General features: G+C 40.6%; 1 protein-coding gene across 1 annotated transcript in view; it reads right to left on the reverse strand.

Moving 5' to 3' along the window:
- Nucleotides 1-142: 142 nt before the first annotated feature.
- The window catches only part of krt222 (keratin 222), a 32,913-nt gene continuing 18,039 nt past the window's right edge, over nt 143-15,016 (reverse strand). Inside the window, exons 7-11 of the mRNA XM_050045424.1 lie at nt 12,349-12,474; nt 11,328-11,548; nt 6,973-7,193; nt 6,758-6,860; nt 143-4,053 (exon numbers count right to left, since the gene is read on the reverse strand). Of these exons, the coding sequence (XP_049901381.1) occupies nt 3,840-4,053; nt 6,758-6,860; nt 6,973-7,193; nt 11,328-11,548; nt 12,349-12,474 (885 nt within the window). The 3' untranslated portion in view covers nt 143-3,839. The remainder of the gene's footprint in view (nt 4,054-6,757; nt 6,861-6,972; nt 7,194-11,327; nt 11,549-12,348; nt 12,475-15,016) is intronic.

The raw sequence follows: 15,016 nt of genomic DNA on the forward strand, positions 1-15,016 counted from the left end.
GTAAACATAAAGGAAGACACTGTGGTTAATTGCTTTATGTCCTCTAGTAAATCAATGAAGATTTATGATGATGTATGTCTGACAGAAAACACACAACAGTCTGCACATATTTATTTTTTTATTTTAAATGATAAATTGTTAGATAAAAGCATAATGCTTCATTCTGAAGTTACAGAGCTCCCAAAATGAAGTGTGCTTCATGAAGCAAAGCAAAATCAAGCACAGAACTGCATAGATAATATCTTTAAATATTCTCAATATATTCTGAGGCACCCAAATGCAATGCACAATGGTCCTTTTTCTTATTATATATATTTTCTTAAATATCTTTGGTGCCAACTCAAAGTTTAGCATAAAAACTCTTAATCTAAGGTGTAACAGATAGCATGTGCTACACAACCCGGAGTTGAGCATTGAAGATACACTGCAGTGTTAACTATTTACAAATACTGCCCTCCTCTGGTTAAGACAGGGAATCTAAATTCTCTGAGACACATGGTGAGTGTTAAGAGCCTCACTGCCGTTGAGATCACAGTGAGCATTTTTTTTTACCTTTTTTTTTTTTGTGATAATGCATCATAAAATGTAGCTACATTATCACTTTGTGTTGCAAGATTTTTTTTTTCTCAACATAGAGAATGAACTGCAAAGACAAAAGACCCGCAAAGTACACACAATCTGGATTTCTCTCTCAGTGCTGATGTTCTTCTAAGTGCTGTAGGTGTCTGCAGTGCAAGCGTTTAGGGACTGTAGGGAAATTATTAGGGCCCCTCGACTAAGAAAAGAAGTGCAACGCCCCTCTCCACAAAATCTTAAAGTACTACAGCTCTATCGGTCTTTGTCAGCCACGTGTGTGTATCGTGTGTGATGTCCCTGATGCGCCACTTTGAAGGTATAGCTACAGCGAGCGGTACAGTAAACAACAAATAAGTTATCCAACCCATTAAATTATCAGACAGATGACGCGAAAGCAAACTTAGAGAATACCAGACCAAGACAAACTCAGTGTGGATGTCAGGAGCTGTTATTTGGCAAAACTGTTACCTATTAGCGACACCAATCCACATGCCCCGACAGCAAAAAGGTGCTAACCCCACGTTGCTGCCTTTAACCTCGTACTTGGATGATACAACAACAAACAACAATCTTGTTTATAGTATCATTGTGCATACCTGTGAGCAGTTCAGACACTATAAGTATGTTGAAGCTCATTGACCACCACCAATGGCCTCTTTACAACTGTACTTATTTCATATCATATAAAAATGATTGCCGAAAGTTATTTATACTACCACTATTTTGTATAACTAATGTCACTGAAGTCTTTTGCTAAATTAGGCATCACATTTCACTCAGTAGAACTTTGATTTTAAGGTCCAGTATGTAGGATTTAGTGACATCTAGTGGTGAGGTTGCAAAACTGAAACTTCCCCTGTGTGCCAGTTATGTGGGAAAACTACTGTGTCCGATGTATCCATGCAAATGGCCCTATCTTGAGCTAGCATTTGGTTTGTCTGTTCTAGAACAACATAGTGAACTCTTTGGAAGACAACCCGCTCTATATGTAGATAAATGGCTCATTCTAAGTTAATGAAAACATGATTATTTTTTTCAGGTGATGATAAACTGATGAAAACATACAACAGGATATTATATTCTATTTCTGCCAGTAGATGCCCCTACATCCTAAAAAAAAAAAACTGTGTTGTTATGGCTGTCTATTCAGCATGGAGGTAAAATTAATACCGAATTATATTAAGTGCTCACTGAATGAGTCAGTGTCTGTTTATAGGATGTAAGAAGTAATAAATTGTCTGTTAGAAGATGTTTACGATGAGCAATCAGTTACACTGGATAAAACAATATATTAACAGAATAAGCTTATCACTAACACCACTGGTTAGAAAGGAAAAAAATAAGGCTGTAACTAACTATTATTTTCATTGTTGATTAATTTGTTGAGTATTTTCTTGATTAAGTGTTTATAAAATGTCAGAAAATGGTGAAAAATGTCTCAGACGATGTCCTACAATGTCTTGCCCACAATCCAAATACATTCAGTTAACTGTCATAGAGGAGTTACGAAACTATAAAATATTAATATTTATTTCCTCTTAAAATTACTCAAACCGTTTAATAGAATATCAGATTAGTTGGCAACTAATTTAATACTTGACAACTGATCAATTAATTGCTGCAGGTCTACAACCAGTGCTTTTAGACTGTGATAAAGTTACAATATAATTATTTAAGCAATGTCAAATTATTTAGTGCTATATATTTTAACATAAAAGCAAATGTAAATAAAAAAAAACCCAAAAAAACCCAGAATACCTCAAAAATGGCAATCAGACCCACAATGCACTTTGGTTTCAGCGAGTTCTAAAGACAAAGACCAATTTAACTCTTACAACTCATTTTACAACCCTTTCTCATCCCAGGTCGTTAAATACCAATAAACCGTCAGGCCCCTTTGGCGTCTAAGCCGCACAGGTTGCACAACTTAAACACATTATAACACGTGGTTAATGTTGTGAAATGGTTGCGGTTAGGTTTAGGCAACAAATCGTCTTGGTTGGGTTTTAAAAAAAAAATATCATGTTTTGGGTTAAAATAAGTACATATGTACCGTAACGTCATGTAAACACATCATGTGAGTTACGTCAGTGCGCAATGAGCAGGCTTAAATTCCAAACGTTAGGTTAAACAACACAGACTTTTGGTTTCACACAGGACACGGACTGGTCTCCTGGATGAAAGTCCAATTGTGTTTGACCTGACCACCTCACCTCTCTCCCACAGTACGCTTTTTTGCTCTTCATACAACGTCAGTCACTCTCTAAAGGAATTGTTGTGGATGGGTTTACATTTGAATCTGCTGAAAGCCTGGTAGCTGTGGCCTGATATCGACGCCACAGGTGCCTTTGGCGTCGATATCACACGCTGAGGGGTGTGACAAAGCGGTGATATGTGATGCCCTGGGAATGAGAATAAGCTGCATTTCTCCTTCAATAAGTGCACAAAGAATTGTGCTTTTGACAAACATAATAATTTGTTCTTTTCGCTAAATATCCTAGCCCTGTTGTTTTGTTGTTCTGCTTTCTCATGAGATGCAGAAAAAAGTGAATTTTGGGAGAATCTATTGTGATAAATCAAGTGCTAAATGAAGAGATAGCATTGCAGTACTTAAATAATCCTCACCCCCTCTTCTGCACCCTCCTCCCCCTAATAATTTTCATACAGTCTCTTAAAGAAATTAAACAAAAAAATATCCACCTTTAGATAGTTCACAGCAGCTCATGGTTATCTGTGACTCCACACCTCCATTTATCTCCATCTATCTGTGCACACAGCCTCCTGTACCAAGTGTTAATTGGAATTAAATGCTGTAGTTAAGCAGAGTCATACGGTCAATATAATCTCTTCTGTCCAGTGACCTCATACTGAAACAGTGATGGTATTGAGAGACACTTTTTTGATCTAGAAATATGTTTACATATTAAATTGATATCCTCTGTAAGGCAATGAATGAAGGTCTGATATATGCCATGTGGGTTTTTGACACTATAAAAATGGCCCCATTAAATCAGCACAAAAGCCTGTCGGGTAAAGCTTATCCTGCCAGAGTCAAGATTAGATGAGAGAAAACTTTTTCAGTCATCAGCTGTGATGCAAAGTTCAATGAAGGTTGTGATTTGAAAATTCATATTAAGCATGACAGCAATGGATGGTCATATCCCAGTTCTCAATGACACAGCTGCTATTTCTGTAACTTCAACATCACCAGTGTTACCACAAACATCTGTGAAGCAGCGCTGACTCTGGCCGACTGGTGAGAGCTACTGTGTGATGGTTGGGATGCTGCGAGATCTCTTCATGATGAGACGCACCTCCACATCAGGGAGGCTGTCCTGTTTAGTCTGGGCACACCCCTCGTCTGCCGCAGCCATGTGCAGGTCGAAGCGCAGTGACACAGACTTCTTCCGCAGCTTGGGATTCCCCCTGAAGAAGGAGCCCTCCCACTGCTTTATCACTTTGTCAATCTTCTCTGTCCTGCAGGGGAGGAGGTTAGAAGTCGTGGCAATAAAAGGTGATGATGATAAATGTCACAGAACATAATGCATTATCAGATTATTTGGACAACACATGGGCACTAAGAGTAAAAAAGTTTGTGTTGGTGTATTCATGTTTTAGGTCTATAATCTCTTGTGTCATAAGGTGTACATTTTTTGTATGTGGTATACAGCAATGATGAATGTGGATGTCAGCTGCCAAGAGTCTATTTTTTATTCACAGTATCATTGTGTGTCATGTAATCCCAAGTGGGATGGGCCATTTCAATGGTACTGTGTGTCATAAAAAATGTCTTTCATTCTTTAATATCTGCATGATGCTCCTGGTTGCAAAGTAACACCAGGGGGCAGCAAGGGAGAGCACTTCAGCTGCCTTAGATGTGACCTGCTACAAGAGCTACATGTCAGAATATGCACCTCCTTTGTAACAACATGCAACCAGTCTGGCATTGAATACTGTGGATCAGGGTCTGGGATCTTGCCATTTCTACCGAACTAAATACAAAATATTTCTCTGAAAGATACACACTAGAGTTCTTCATAGGTCTACCTAGACCCAAGGACCCTAGAACCCTAGACCTGAACTGTGAACCATTCGGCTTCAGGTCCACATTTTATTATGGCCAGTCTTGTCCAGGTCTTGTTCTACTCTATTACAGCGCGTCCCAGGTCTGTTTATCACTATGTGTAATTACTGAGTGACTCTGAGAAGACCCATGATCGGCGCTGATCAAAACAGAAATGCATAAGTACTGTGTGTGTAAGTTGCGTGATGAGACTTAGGATGAAATTACAAGAGTAAAGTAAGTGAAAGTAAAGTGAAAAAAACATTGAGCAGCAGCACCGGGTGATCAGGTGCAGCTCACAACAATAACAACTACAACAAAGGGAACAGTGTCTTTACTAGCTATTTTAATTACCAGGTTTGTCCGGTCCATAAAAAAGACCTGAGACCCGCCCAAGTTCCTGGTGTCTTTCATCTCTTTCATGCACCAGGTTGGGTCGGTTGGGTTAGATCTAGGTCCAGTTATGTATATATTTTAAATCATTGGGTCAGACAAGCACATGCCAAATGCTGAATTGACTGGCTTCCACTGTATAATGAATCACAGTTCCATTATCACCACAGGATTTAACTAGTGCTGGGATGTAAACAGCTTATGTACATCCCATAGAAATGAAATGACAGCAGAATGGACATTCCCATTCAAATCAACGTAGCAAAATGGTCAGAGTGTTGGCCATTTTTATGTGTACCATTGTGACTGCAACTGTAGTAGGCTAACCTCTGTATCAACAAAGCAACTTGGGGCAAGTCACAAGTCGCAAATCGCTACGGTGAGGCTTTTCAGTACCGATCAACAGAGCAGTAGAGTAGTGACATTACATTTCAATAAACTGTAACTGCTTTTTCCCTGTTTCTTTTGTTGCGATTAATTTCATGTTGGCTCAAGCATGATACAGGCCTACTCTAGCTGCCTCAGAGGAACGAGTAGCAGCAGCTAAGAGGACAGCTGAGAGGCACTGAGAGACCACAGGGTTAAACATGTCTTGAAGATTGATCCTAGCCTCAGTAGGATCGACACTAAAAAAGGGATCAGTTTCTCTCTTCTACGTTGTACCCACTTGTATTTCAAGAGTAAAACTGTCGGTGCCAACAACGTTCCGTAGTGGTGAACACATCTAGTGCATGTACTCTTTCCTTCTCCACTGCTGCTGTGTCGTCTGCACTCAAACAACTTACTCCAGACCCAGCAGCATCTATGTAGTTTTAGTTTCACCTGATGTTGTTAGTAGGAGGATGGTAAGCTCACCTCCCAGCCCTCCCGTTTCCTGCTGGAGGCTGACATGGACCCTCACTTGAGGGAAAGTATGTCCAAGCCTGACTTCTTTAATACGACACATAAACGCAGTGATGGCTTAATAAAAGAGGCAATAAACACAAGAAAGAGAACTTGGAGCTACAACCGAATAAAAAAAGAGAGGAGGAGAGAAATGCCTCAGCATCCAGACCTTTGACACAGAGACAGAGTTCACTGGTAGAGTCTGTTCAGAGGCTCAGGCAAGGAATATTCAGCGTGTGTGTTGTGCATGGCTCTCAAAGGACATTATGCATCCCTGCGTGTCGCTTTTTGGCTCCGTGCATGTGGCTGGTTACACCTGACTGAAGAATTCCACTCATGTCTCATCCAACAATAACAGGTGCCACACCCTGAAGACTCCACACCAGGACAGTACTCCACATCAAACAAGCCAATAGAGGAGGAAAATTCCCATGCAGTGCTGTGCTGAATTACTCATGGGAACCTGTGCAGCCAACTAAACGTTTTATGCCTTGTAACTTGCTCAACTTGTAATGGTAATTCCTTTGAAAATTTGTTCATCTTGTCTGCTGGACCAGACGTCGCCGGGGCGGGGAGGACGTGGATGGTTGTGTAATCACGAACTAATGAGTCAATAAATAACTCACTGATTCAAAGCTGGAGAGGTGTGAAGGCTTCAGGAGATTAAGCGAGCAAGAAACTATGTTGTTTTGTAGTCAAAGAGGCATTTATCTGGGTAATGTAGAACACTGGGCTCTGAAGTGATGCTGTTGGTGCTTTATGTGCGAAAATGCCTACATGTCAGACTGAACCGAAGGTGCTGACGACAAGTCAACAGGGGGTGAAAAGATCGATACTTACTCAATGGTGCCGTGACCCTCTGCACTCTCCCGCACCACATTGCCCTGAAGAATCTCCTGAGTCTTCACAGTGGAGATTGGCAAGTCCTTATCTTGCTCTGGCTCTGTGAGGAGACATTAATGACATTATAACAAGATATGACTGTAGTGAAACAGTATACATGTGTGTGTGTGTGTGTGTGTGTGTGTGTGTGTGTGTGTGTGTGTGTGTGTTACCTGTGAGTATCACAAGGCTTTGCTGTCGATGCAGTATGCTTTTCTTTAGCCCACTGTCTGCTGGGAGCAGTGAAGGTATTTCAGGCAGGGGCTCAGACTTGGGTTCATCCGGAGTAATAGCAGGGTCACTGAAGCCGTTCTCCAGTCCGTTCTCCTTGGGCTCCTCCATGGAAGACCTCCAAGGCCGCAGAGTCATTGGCTGCCCATTTCGGCCCATGTACCTGCAGGCAAAAGGGCAGAGTGAAGAGTGATGACAACCAGAAGGCATGTGGATTGCATGTTTATGCATGTCTGTGTGTGTCTTGATTAACGTGACGTACATTTAGGAAAAATACTTTTGTTCACTTTCTTGGAAAGAGCTGGATGAAAAGATTGATGTCACTCTTATAAATATCAGTCATCAAGCTACAAACCAGACAGTTAGCTTAGCTTAGCATGCAGACAGGAAATGCAGAAACACCTCCCTGAACCCCCCCAAGCCTTTCACTCCACCTTTACATAGTCTGTAGCACAATGGGACTGTCTGCCCACACCAGCCTAAAGCCATGTTTCCACTGAACACTTTGAAATAATGCCCTTAGAGCCAGGATGTAACCTATACAGACATGTACCTAAACCCTAGACATGTTTAGTGTTTCCACTGCAGACAGTACTCTTAAATGTAGGGGGGGGGGGGGTCTCTTGACCAGTCAGCAGACAGGTTTAGCAGCGTTTTCTTGCCCCACCGTTGAGTATCTGATCAGTGTGCTAGGTACCTCCACAAAGAGGTGACACATCACATGGTCCATATAGCAGTGATTCATTGGAATTACCTGACAGAAGAGGGTGTCTCATATTAAACTTCATCACACTAACACACCAGTTCGATATTGTTAATTGCAGGTTGCTGGGTTCTGATTTGTATTGTTTCATTTTGGTAGCCTCCATGATGGCAACAGTGTAAGTGGAAAAACAAGATTTGTGGTGTTTCATACGTATCATATAAATGTTTCTAAAGTGACAAAGTATATGAGCTCACTTTGTTATCGGAAGGTAGAGGGGATAGTGGATGGCGTAACACTTAGGAAAGACACCGGCCAAGGTGCAGACTGCTGTAGACTACTGTTCAAGACCAACAAATAACAAAAGTGGTTGTTTTCTAGCAGTGCTTTGCTGTTTTTCCAGCGGGGATGGTGCCATGAAATGCAGTTGTTTTTAACTGAGACATCGCTGTGTTTCCAGCGGGGATGGTGCCACCTGCCTACTGTTGCTGCTTCCTCTGCAAGCTGCTTTGCCACCTGCCTCCACCCCAGCTCCTCCTTTTCACGCTGCGTCTGACTTATCAATATAATTTCAGTTTGTCAATGTTTGTCTGTTTGCTTGCTCTGTTCTGTTCCCGGGGGGTTATTGTTGCTGCTTTCCTGCTGTTGCTGCAGGGAGGTTTGCTCTCTCTACCTTAAGGCTTTCCACGAAGGTGCATGGAGGGGCGGAGAGGTGTGCTCTTTCTACCTTAAGGCTGTCCACGAAGGTGCATCAAAGGGCGGAGAGGTGTGCTCTTTCTACCTTAAGGCTTTCCACGAAGGTGCATGGATGTGCTCTTTCTACCTTAAGGCTTTCCACGAAGGTGCATGGAGGGGCGGAGAGGTGTGCTCTTTCTGCCTTAGGCTTTCTGCATAGGCTTTGGAAAGGCTTTCCAAGAAATTTGGCTCAAATGTTTGTTTTTGTACGTGTGTGTGTATTCAATTCTTGAGAATTTCATTTTACAGCATATATCTATTTGTTGTCCCTTTCATAGATGTGTGGAGAACTGGATACAGTGTTGGAGGCAGGGCCCCGTTCATTCCTGTGGATGCTGTTCAGTTATGCAAAACAGTTTGACTTTGCAGGTATAAAATTACCCAGATCTTCTGCATCATTGGGCCCATAGAACTAGCACAATAGAGACTTCCAGTTTAGAGCCCCACTAACTTGAATTTATTTATTTAATTATTCTTATTTATCTAATTTAATCAAAATGTTATCGGACAGAATGGATAAAATTCAAGTAGTGAAATGAGTCATTATACAAGAAGCTCTGATGCTCAAAAAAATGTATCTACTGAGTTACAGATGTCTCTTTCACAATGTAAGTCTGTGGGGAAAAGGCTCTCTGGGTCCAAAGGCATCATATGACAGACTTGGAAGTTGTAGTTAAACAGTTTGGCCACTATGTAAAATTGGCTTCAAATCCTGGCACACTTCTCGGGGCCTGATCCCTTTACTCTTATTTAATCCTCCTTTCTTCCTGCTTTTCTACTCCTTCTCTCGTTCACATATATGAACTTAATTTGCACAGCCTGAACAAGACCCTGGGTGGATAAAAGATGATAGATAAGTATCGTGCTCTGACCTTTCAGTATTATCTTTTGTGCCTTTTATTTTTTACTAAGAGTCATTTTTATTGATGTATGAGGACGCTCTCATCTCTTTGTTTTGTCCCACCCAATTCAAACATGAATAAACAATGCAAATCTCAGATCCCACGTCCTGTCTCTCCTTGCATCAATGACATCAGTCAAAGTCACATCCTGAACTGAAAGCGTCTTCAATCTAAAGACAAGAGGAAAACCAAAGGCAGCACTCCAACCTGTCTGTAACCTGGCGAACAAATTAACTTCCTCGAACTATAAAATGACAAACACATGGCTGATGCAGCCAATGCGCTAATTTGCAAAGGAGCTGCATGTGAGATGTCTACGATAATTAAAGGCCATGCCACAAGATTGGAATATTCCCTCATAAAACAGCTTGATGCTGGCAGGGAAAGGGTTGTGAGAGCAGACAAAGACAAGTCGACTGTCTGGATTCTATCAACCTCTCTGCTTCAAGACAGAGCTAGATATTTAGGCAGTGAATCACTGGTTGAAAGTCTGTCATCTTCACTTAGTTTATCATTCGTGCTTTTTTGTACGTAAAAAATTACTAGAATTTCTTGTCATTTTCCCACCACTGTTGTTACATGTCACAACACATGATATTATCTGTTTGACAGCTATATAAAGGAATGTTTAAGAAAATGGTGCTGTGTCCCGTGTGAAACCAAGTGAACGCTGAGTATGTTAAGTTGTCCTAAGTAGGTTGTCATCGTGTTTCTTTTCCTAAGCCTAACCTACGTAACTCTATGTTAAATTTGTAGCTTTATGTTGAGTATGTAACATGATGACGCTTGTCTAACCTACGTGATTTAACGTTAACTACATAACATGACACTTGCCTTAACTTAACCTACATAAATTCACGTTAAGTACGCCCAACCATGTGTTTTTCCGAAACCTAACCTATGTAATTTCACGTTAAGTTTGTAACTTAACATTAAGACACTTGATCTAAACCGCATAACTTTATGTTAAGTACATAATGTGACGACACCCAACCACGTTTCTTTTCCAAAACCTAATCTACATAACTTAAAGTTAAATTTGTAGCTTTACGTAAAGTACATAATTTGACGACACTTGCTTAAACCTAACCTATGTAACTTTCTGTTATGTACGTAACATGACACCCAGCCATGTTTCTTTTCCTTAACCTAACCTACGTAGCTTTGCGTTAAGTTTGTAGATTTAAGTTAAGTACATAACATGATGACACTTGCCAAACCTAACTTACCTAACTTTTCGTTACGTACGTAACATGACGACAACCAACCACGTTTCTTTTCCAAAACCTAATCTACATAACTTAAAGTTAAATTTGTAGCTTTACGTAAAGTACATAATTTGATGACACTTGCTTAAACCTAACCTATGTAACTTTCTGTTATGTATGTAACATGACACCCAGCCATGTTTCTTTTCCTTAACCTAACCTACGTAGCTTTACGCTAAGTTTGTAGATTTACGTTAAGTACGTAACAAGACGACAAAGTAAGTATGAACCGTGACAACATCCAACCAAATCTGTTTTTGTAAACCTAACCAGTGTAACTTTACTTGCCTATACCTAACCTACGTAAATTTACCTTAAATACGTAACTTAATGTTACTTATGTAATGTGATGACCCCCTTTGAGGGACGCTAGCTTATTCATTAGATACCATACAAAATGTTCATAAGATATCCTATGAACCGTTAAATGAGGATACATTGTGTGTGTAGTCTGCCTTTTATATGCAATTTGCTATATCAATATGAGTATTTATGTGCTGTCTTTTTTATTTTGCTCCACTGTTCCTTTTCACAGTCTGTAAAGCCGCCTGAGTGCTCTGGGAAAACCTTTTCAGCTCCACAGTATTAATTAGTTTCTTGGCTGACGCAGAAACCACTAAATCCCAACTGAAGAATTGTTTCCTGCTCCCTGTGACGATTTCATTCCTTTCTCTGACCCTTGCCCTCACCTGCCCTCTTCACGCTCCAGCAGACGTCGGTAAGTGCCGATCTCTCGCTCCAGCCTCATCTTGGTGTTGAGGAGCTGGCTGTGGCGCTGACGCTGGGTGGCCAGCCCGCTCCTCACCTGCTCCAGCTCGCTCTCCAGCCCAGCTATCACCTGGGAAAGGTCCTGCAGCTGGGTGGAGTACAGCCGCTGGGTGTTCTGTAGGGAGCTCTCCAGGCCTTTCTCCTGAAAAGCAAATAGTACAAAAGCTATTAGGATAATGAAAGGTTATTATGTTTTTAATAACTCCACATTGAATTTAAAGAAGTGCATAGAACCTATTAATGTTTTAACTGTACATAGTGTAATTGTTAAAAAACAAGAGGCATCGTCCTTCACTGGTTTCCCATGACCAACATTGCCAATTTTTTTGGTTAGTTTGGTCTGGCCATGCCCTCCTTTGCCCAGCTGCTGAGAGCTCAACCAAGGTGTCTGTAGTGTTGAGCCAAAAGGACACTCATGGTTTATGGTGTACAGTACACTGTCATATTTTAAGCATACCTGCTGTATGCTAGCTACTGTTAGCATTAAGCTCAAAGCACAGCTGAGTCCTTCGAGTTAATACGTGTAAATGTATAAAACTTTTTGAGTTAAATATGGTGTCAGTTTCTCTGTGACACATTTGACAGCTAGAGTTGCCCGCCTCCAAAACCTCACTGAAATATATTACCAGTCGTCATGTATAAGTTTACATTAATAAAGATAAAATATTCATATGAACTTACTGATTCAGCATCCCACTTGCATGTAGAAAAGCTATGTTTGAAAACACTGTAGATAATGGGCTAACACGTATAGCTTTACAGCATGTTATGCTATATTTTATGTTACTAATATTCTGTGTCTTTAAATTGTCATTACTAGAATCTTAAAATTATTCTACAAAATAAACACATGCAGTCTGCCACTTGCAGTGGAAGACTTGTTATCAGTGTGATAGTTGGGGAGTTGGCCGTGGTGATACGAGATGACGTGCGCTTTCTTACCATGGCATGCAGGGTCTCGATCTCCACCTGCAGGGAATGCCACTGCCTCCTGGCCTCAGCGAGCTCGGCCCGGGCCTCTCTCAGGGCAGCGCCGCCGAGGCTCACCTGCGTCCATGCTGCCTCTTCCTGGGTGAGGTGACAGGGGTCAGACGTTAGAATAGGCACAGGAACCCCAACACCACCACCAAAGCCACTGTCTCACACAACCATTCAAACACGCTGTCTCATTTTAAATTCAGTAAACTCCAACTGCATGAGATAACAAGGGAGGAACTGTTTTTCTAACCCAAAAATGTGCATGTAATGTGTTGTAGATGAGAGTGTGTGGATTCTTGGAATTAATATCGGCACTACATAAACCAAATAGGCCTGATAAGAAAAACTTACACACACACACACACACACACACACACACACACACACCTTATTGGTAACAGGAGAAGCAGCCACAGGTGGTGCTGCTGGAAGTTTGTGTGTCAGTTTAGGTAAACAGATAGCGGAGTAGACACCCAGGCCTGCGTGTACACACAGCTGTACAAGCTGTGTTGACACACTGTACAGCTGTTAGGCGCCTCACACCCTCCGTCCTCGCCCCCGTTCAAACGCAGTGAAGCGGCGAAGCTGTCTCAGCACAGTTATGACAATATTTTGACAGTAAAAACAAAAGAAGATGACTCAAGTTATGTGAGTTATTCTCTGTTTAATTTATTACTCCAGTGGTTCTCGTTTTCTCTTCGATGCATAAAGTATATTTTAATTAATAGGGAAATATATAACAAGCAAATTTAGGCAGAGATGATCCTACATTAACTCTTCATTACTGATAACACTTGGATAAAGTTGGATGTCAATGGCAATGAAAATTATTTTCCATCTGTTGTCTCAGGCAGTGATGGAAGAGGTCCTTATTTACTGAAACTGAAAAGTTAAAGTAGCCTACATATTATACAGAATGGCTCCTGTCACAGTGTTACATTATTATATATTATATTAACAAATTCATATGTACCATAAGTGGTGGAGCTTATTTAAACTACTTTATATACTGTTTGGTGGTTTAATCCAAAACAAAGTCTTAGGGCTGCTGTGAAACTGCGCCTACTTAGGATAACAAAAAAGTTTATCTTGGGTGCTTCTGTAAAATAGACAATCGACAGAGGTTCGCAGAAGAAATACCCACACACCAATTCAACTGAGCTGGACAGCCACAAAAAAAGTTCACAGGCTGAGATCAATGCCAGAAAATGGCAATTTATTCGGAACATCCATACACCAAAAGAAGGGTGCTAAAAAAGTACAAAAAATAGAATTAAAAAGTTATAAAACGGCAGCAAATGTTTCAGTCCTTGACGATCATCAGTGCCACTGCCACTGTCAGCTGGTGCCACTAATTAAATGAGATCAACTCTGAGGAACAGAGGCCTGACTACCAAATCATTATCACCTGTCCAACGAGTATTGTACAAATCACAACATCCTCAAATACCAATGTACGATAAAAGAAGAAGGGAAAAAAAAGTGAAAATAATAAAATAATTGAATAATAAATAAATATTTTTTAAAAATATATGAAAAAATAAATAAAAAGAGCAAATACAAAATATGACAAAGCATATCCAAGAGTATAATCTATAACAGTGCATCACATCTTATTTTCTGATCATATGTTTTGTATCTAAAATCTTAACTTAAATTACTGCCTCGCAGTTGCATGCCTCTGCTAACCAGTCAAGTTACAGTTTACATCCGTGTCTGTCCAGACTTATATAGTATATGTATAGCCATGGTAGTTGACAATGTTTCAGATGTGGATGATGCTGCAAAGAACACAGATGCTTCACACTCATCTTCACCGCACAGTGTCATGATTAGTGTCACTAATTCAGTATATGACCAAATGTTTCCCCTCTCAGTTCTTGAGTTATGCCATTGAGTAATGGCCAGAAAGGTATTTTACACTATAATATGATGTCACAGTGAAGCTGACCCTTGAAATTTGGACATAAAATATCATCACTACATTATCATATCCTATACAATATTTGTGTTAAATTTTGTCATAATTCATGCATTCATTCTTGAGTTATGTCCAAAATGGTGTTTAGTGAGGTCACAGCGACTTGTGACCACCAAATTCTGACCAGTTCATCTTGAGTCCAAATGGCCGTTTGTGCCAAATTTGAGAAAATTGACTAAAGGCTTTCTTCAGGTATCATGTTCACAAGAATGGGAGAGACAGACAGAAAACCGCAAAGCATACCTTAGCCACAGCTGTCACAAGCACGTAGAGATATCTACTGCTGTCAAATTTATTAAAAAGTGAGAAAGAAGTTACAACACTTCTCTCAGAAATGTAGTAGTAGGCGTGTAAAGTAGCATAAAATGGAAATACTATGTAAAGTATAAATAGCTTCACATTGCACATAAAGGTATACTATACTGTGCAGGAATTATTGGCTACTGTATATAAACAATAGCGGCAAGAGTGAAAGTGAAAGTTAACCCTAGATTTGTCTACTTGGCATTTTGCCTTGCTATATTTGCTGTGTTGTGATGTCCGTAGCTTCCTCTTGTATGCGTGTTGCTCATGGTCTGGCGCCTGGTCACTACCTTTGTATAAAGTCCAGACCTCACGTGCTTGCTCTGCCTAGGAACGGCACAGCAAAAT

The sequence above is a fragment of the Epinephelus moara genome, chromosome 5, assembly GCF_006386435.1.
Source record: "Epinephelus moara isolate mb chromosome 5, YSFRI_EMoa_1.0, whole genome shotgun sequence".
In the NCBI taxonomy this organism is placed as follows: Eukaryota; Metazoa; Chordata; class Actinopteri; order Perciformes; family Serranidae; genus Epinephelus; species Epinephelus moara.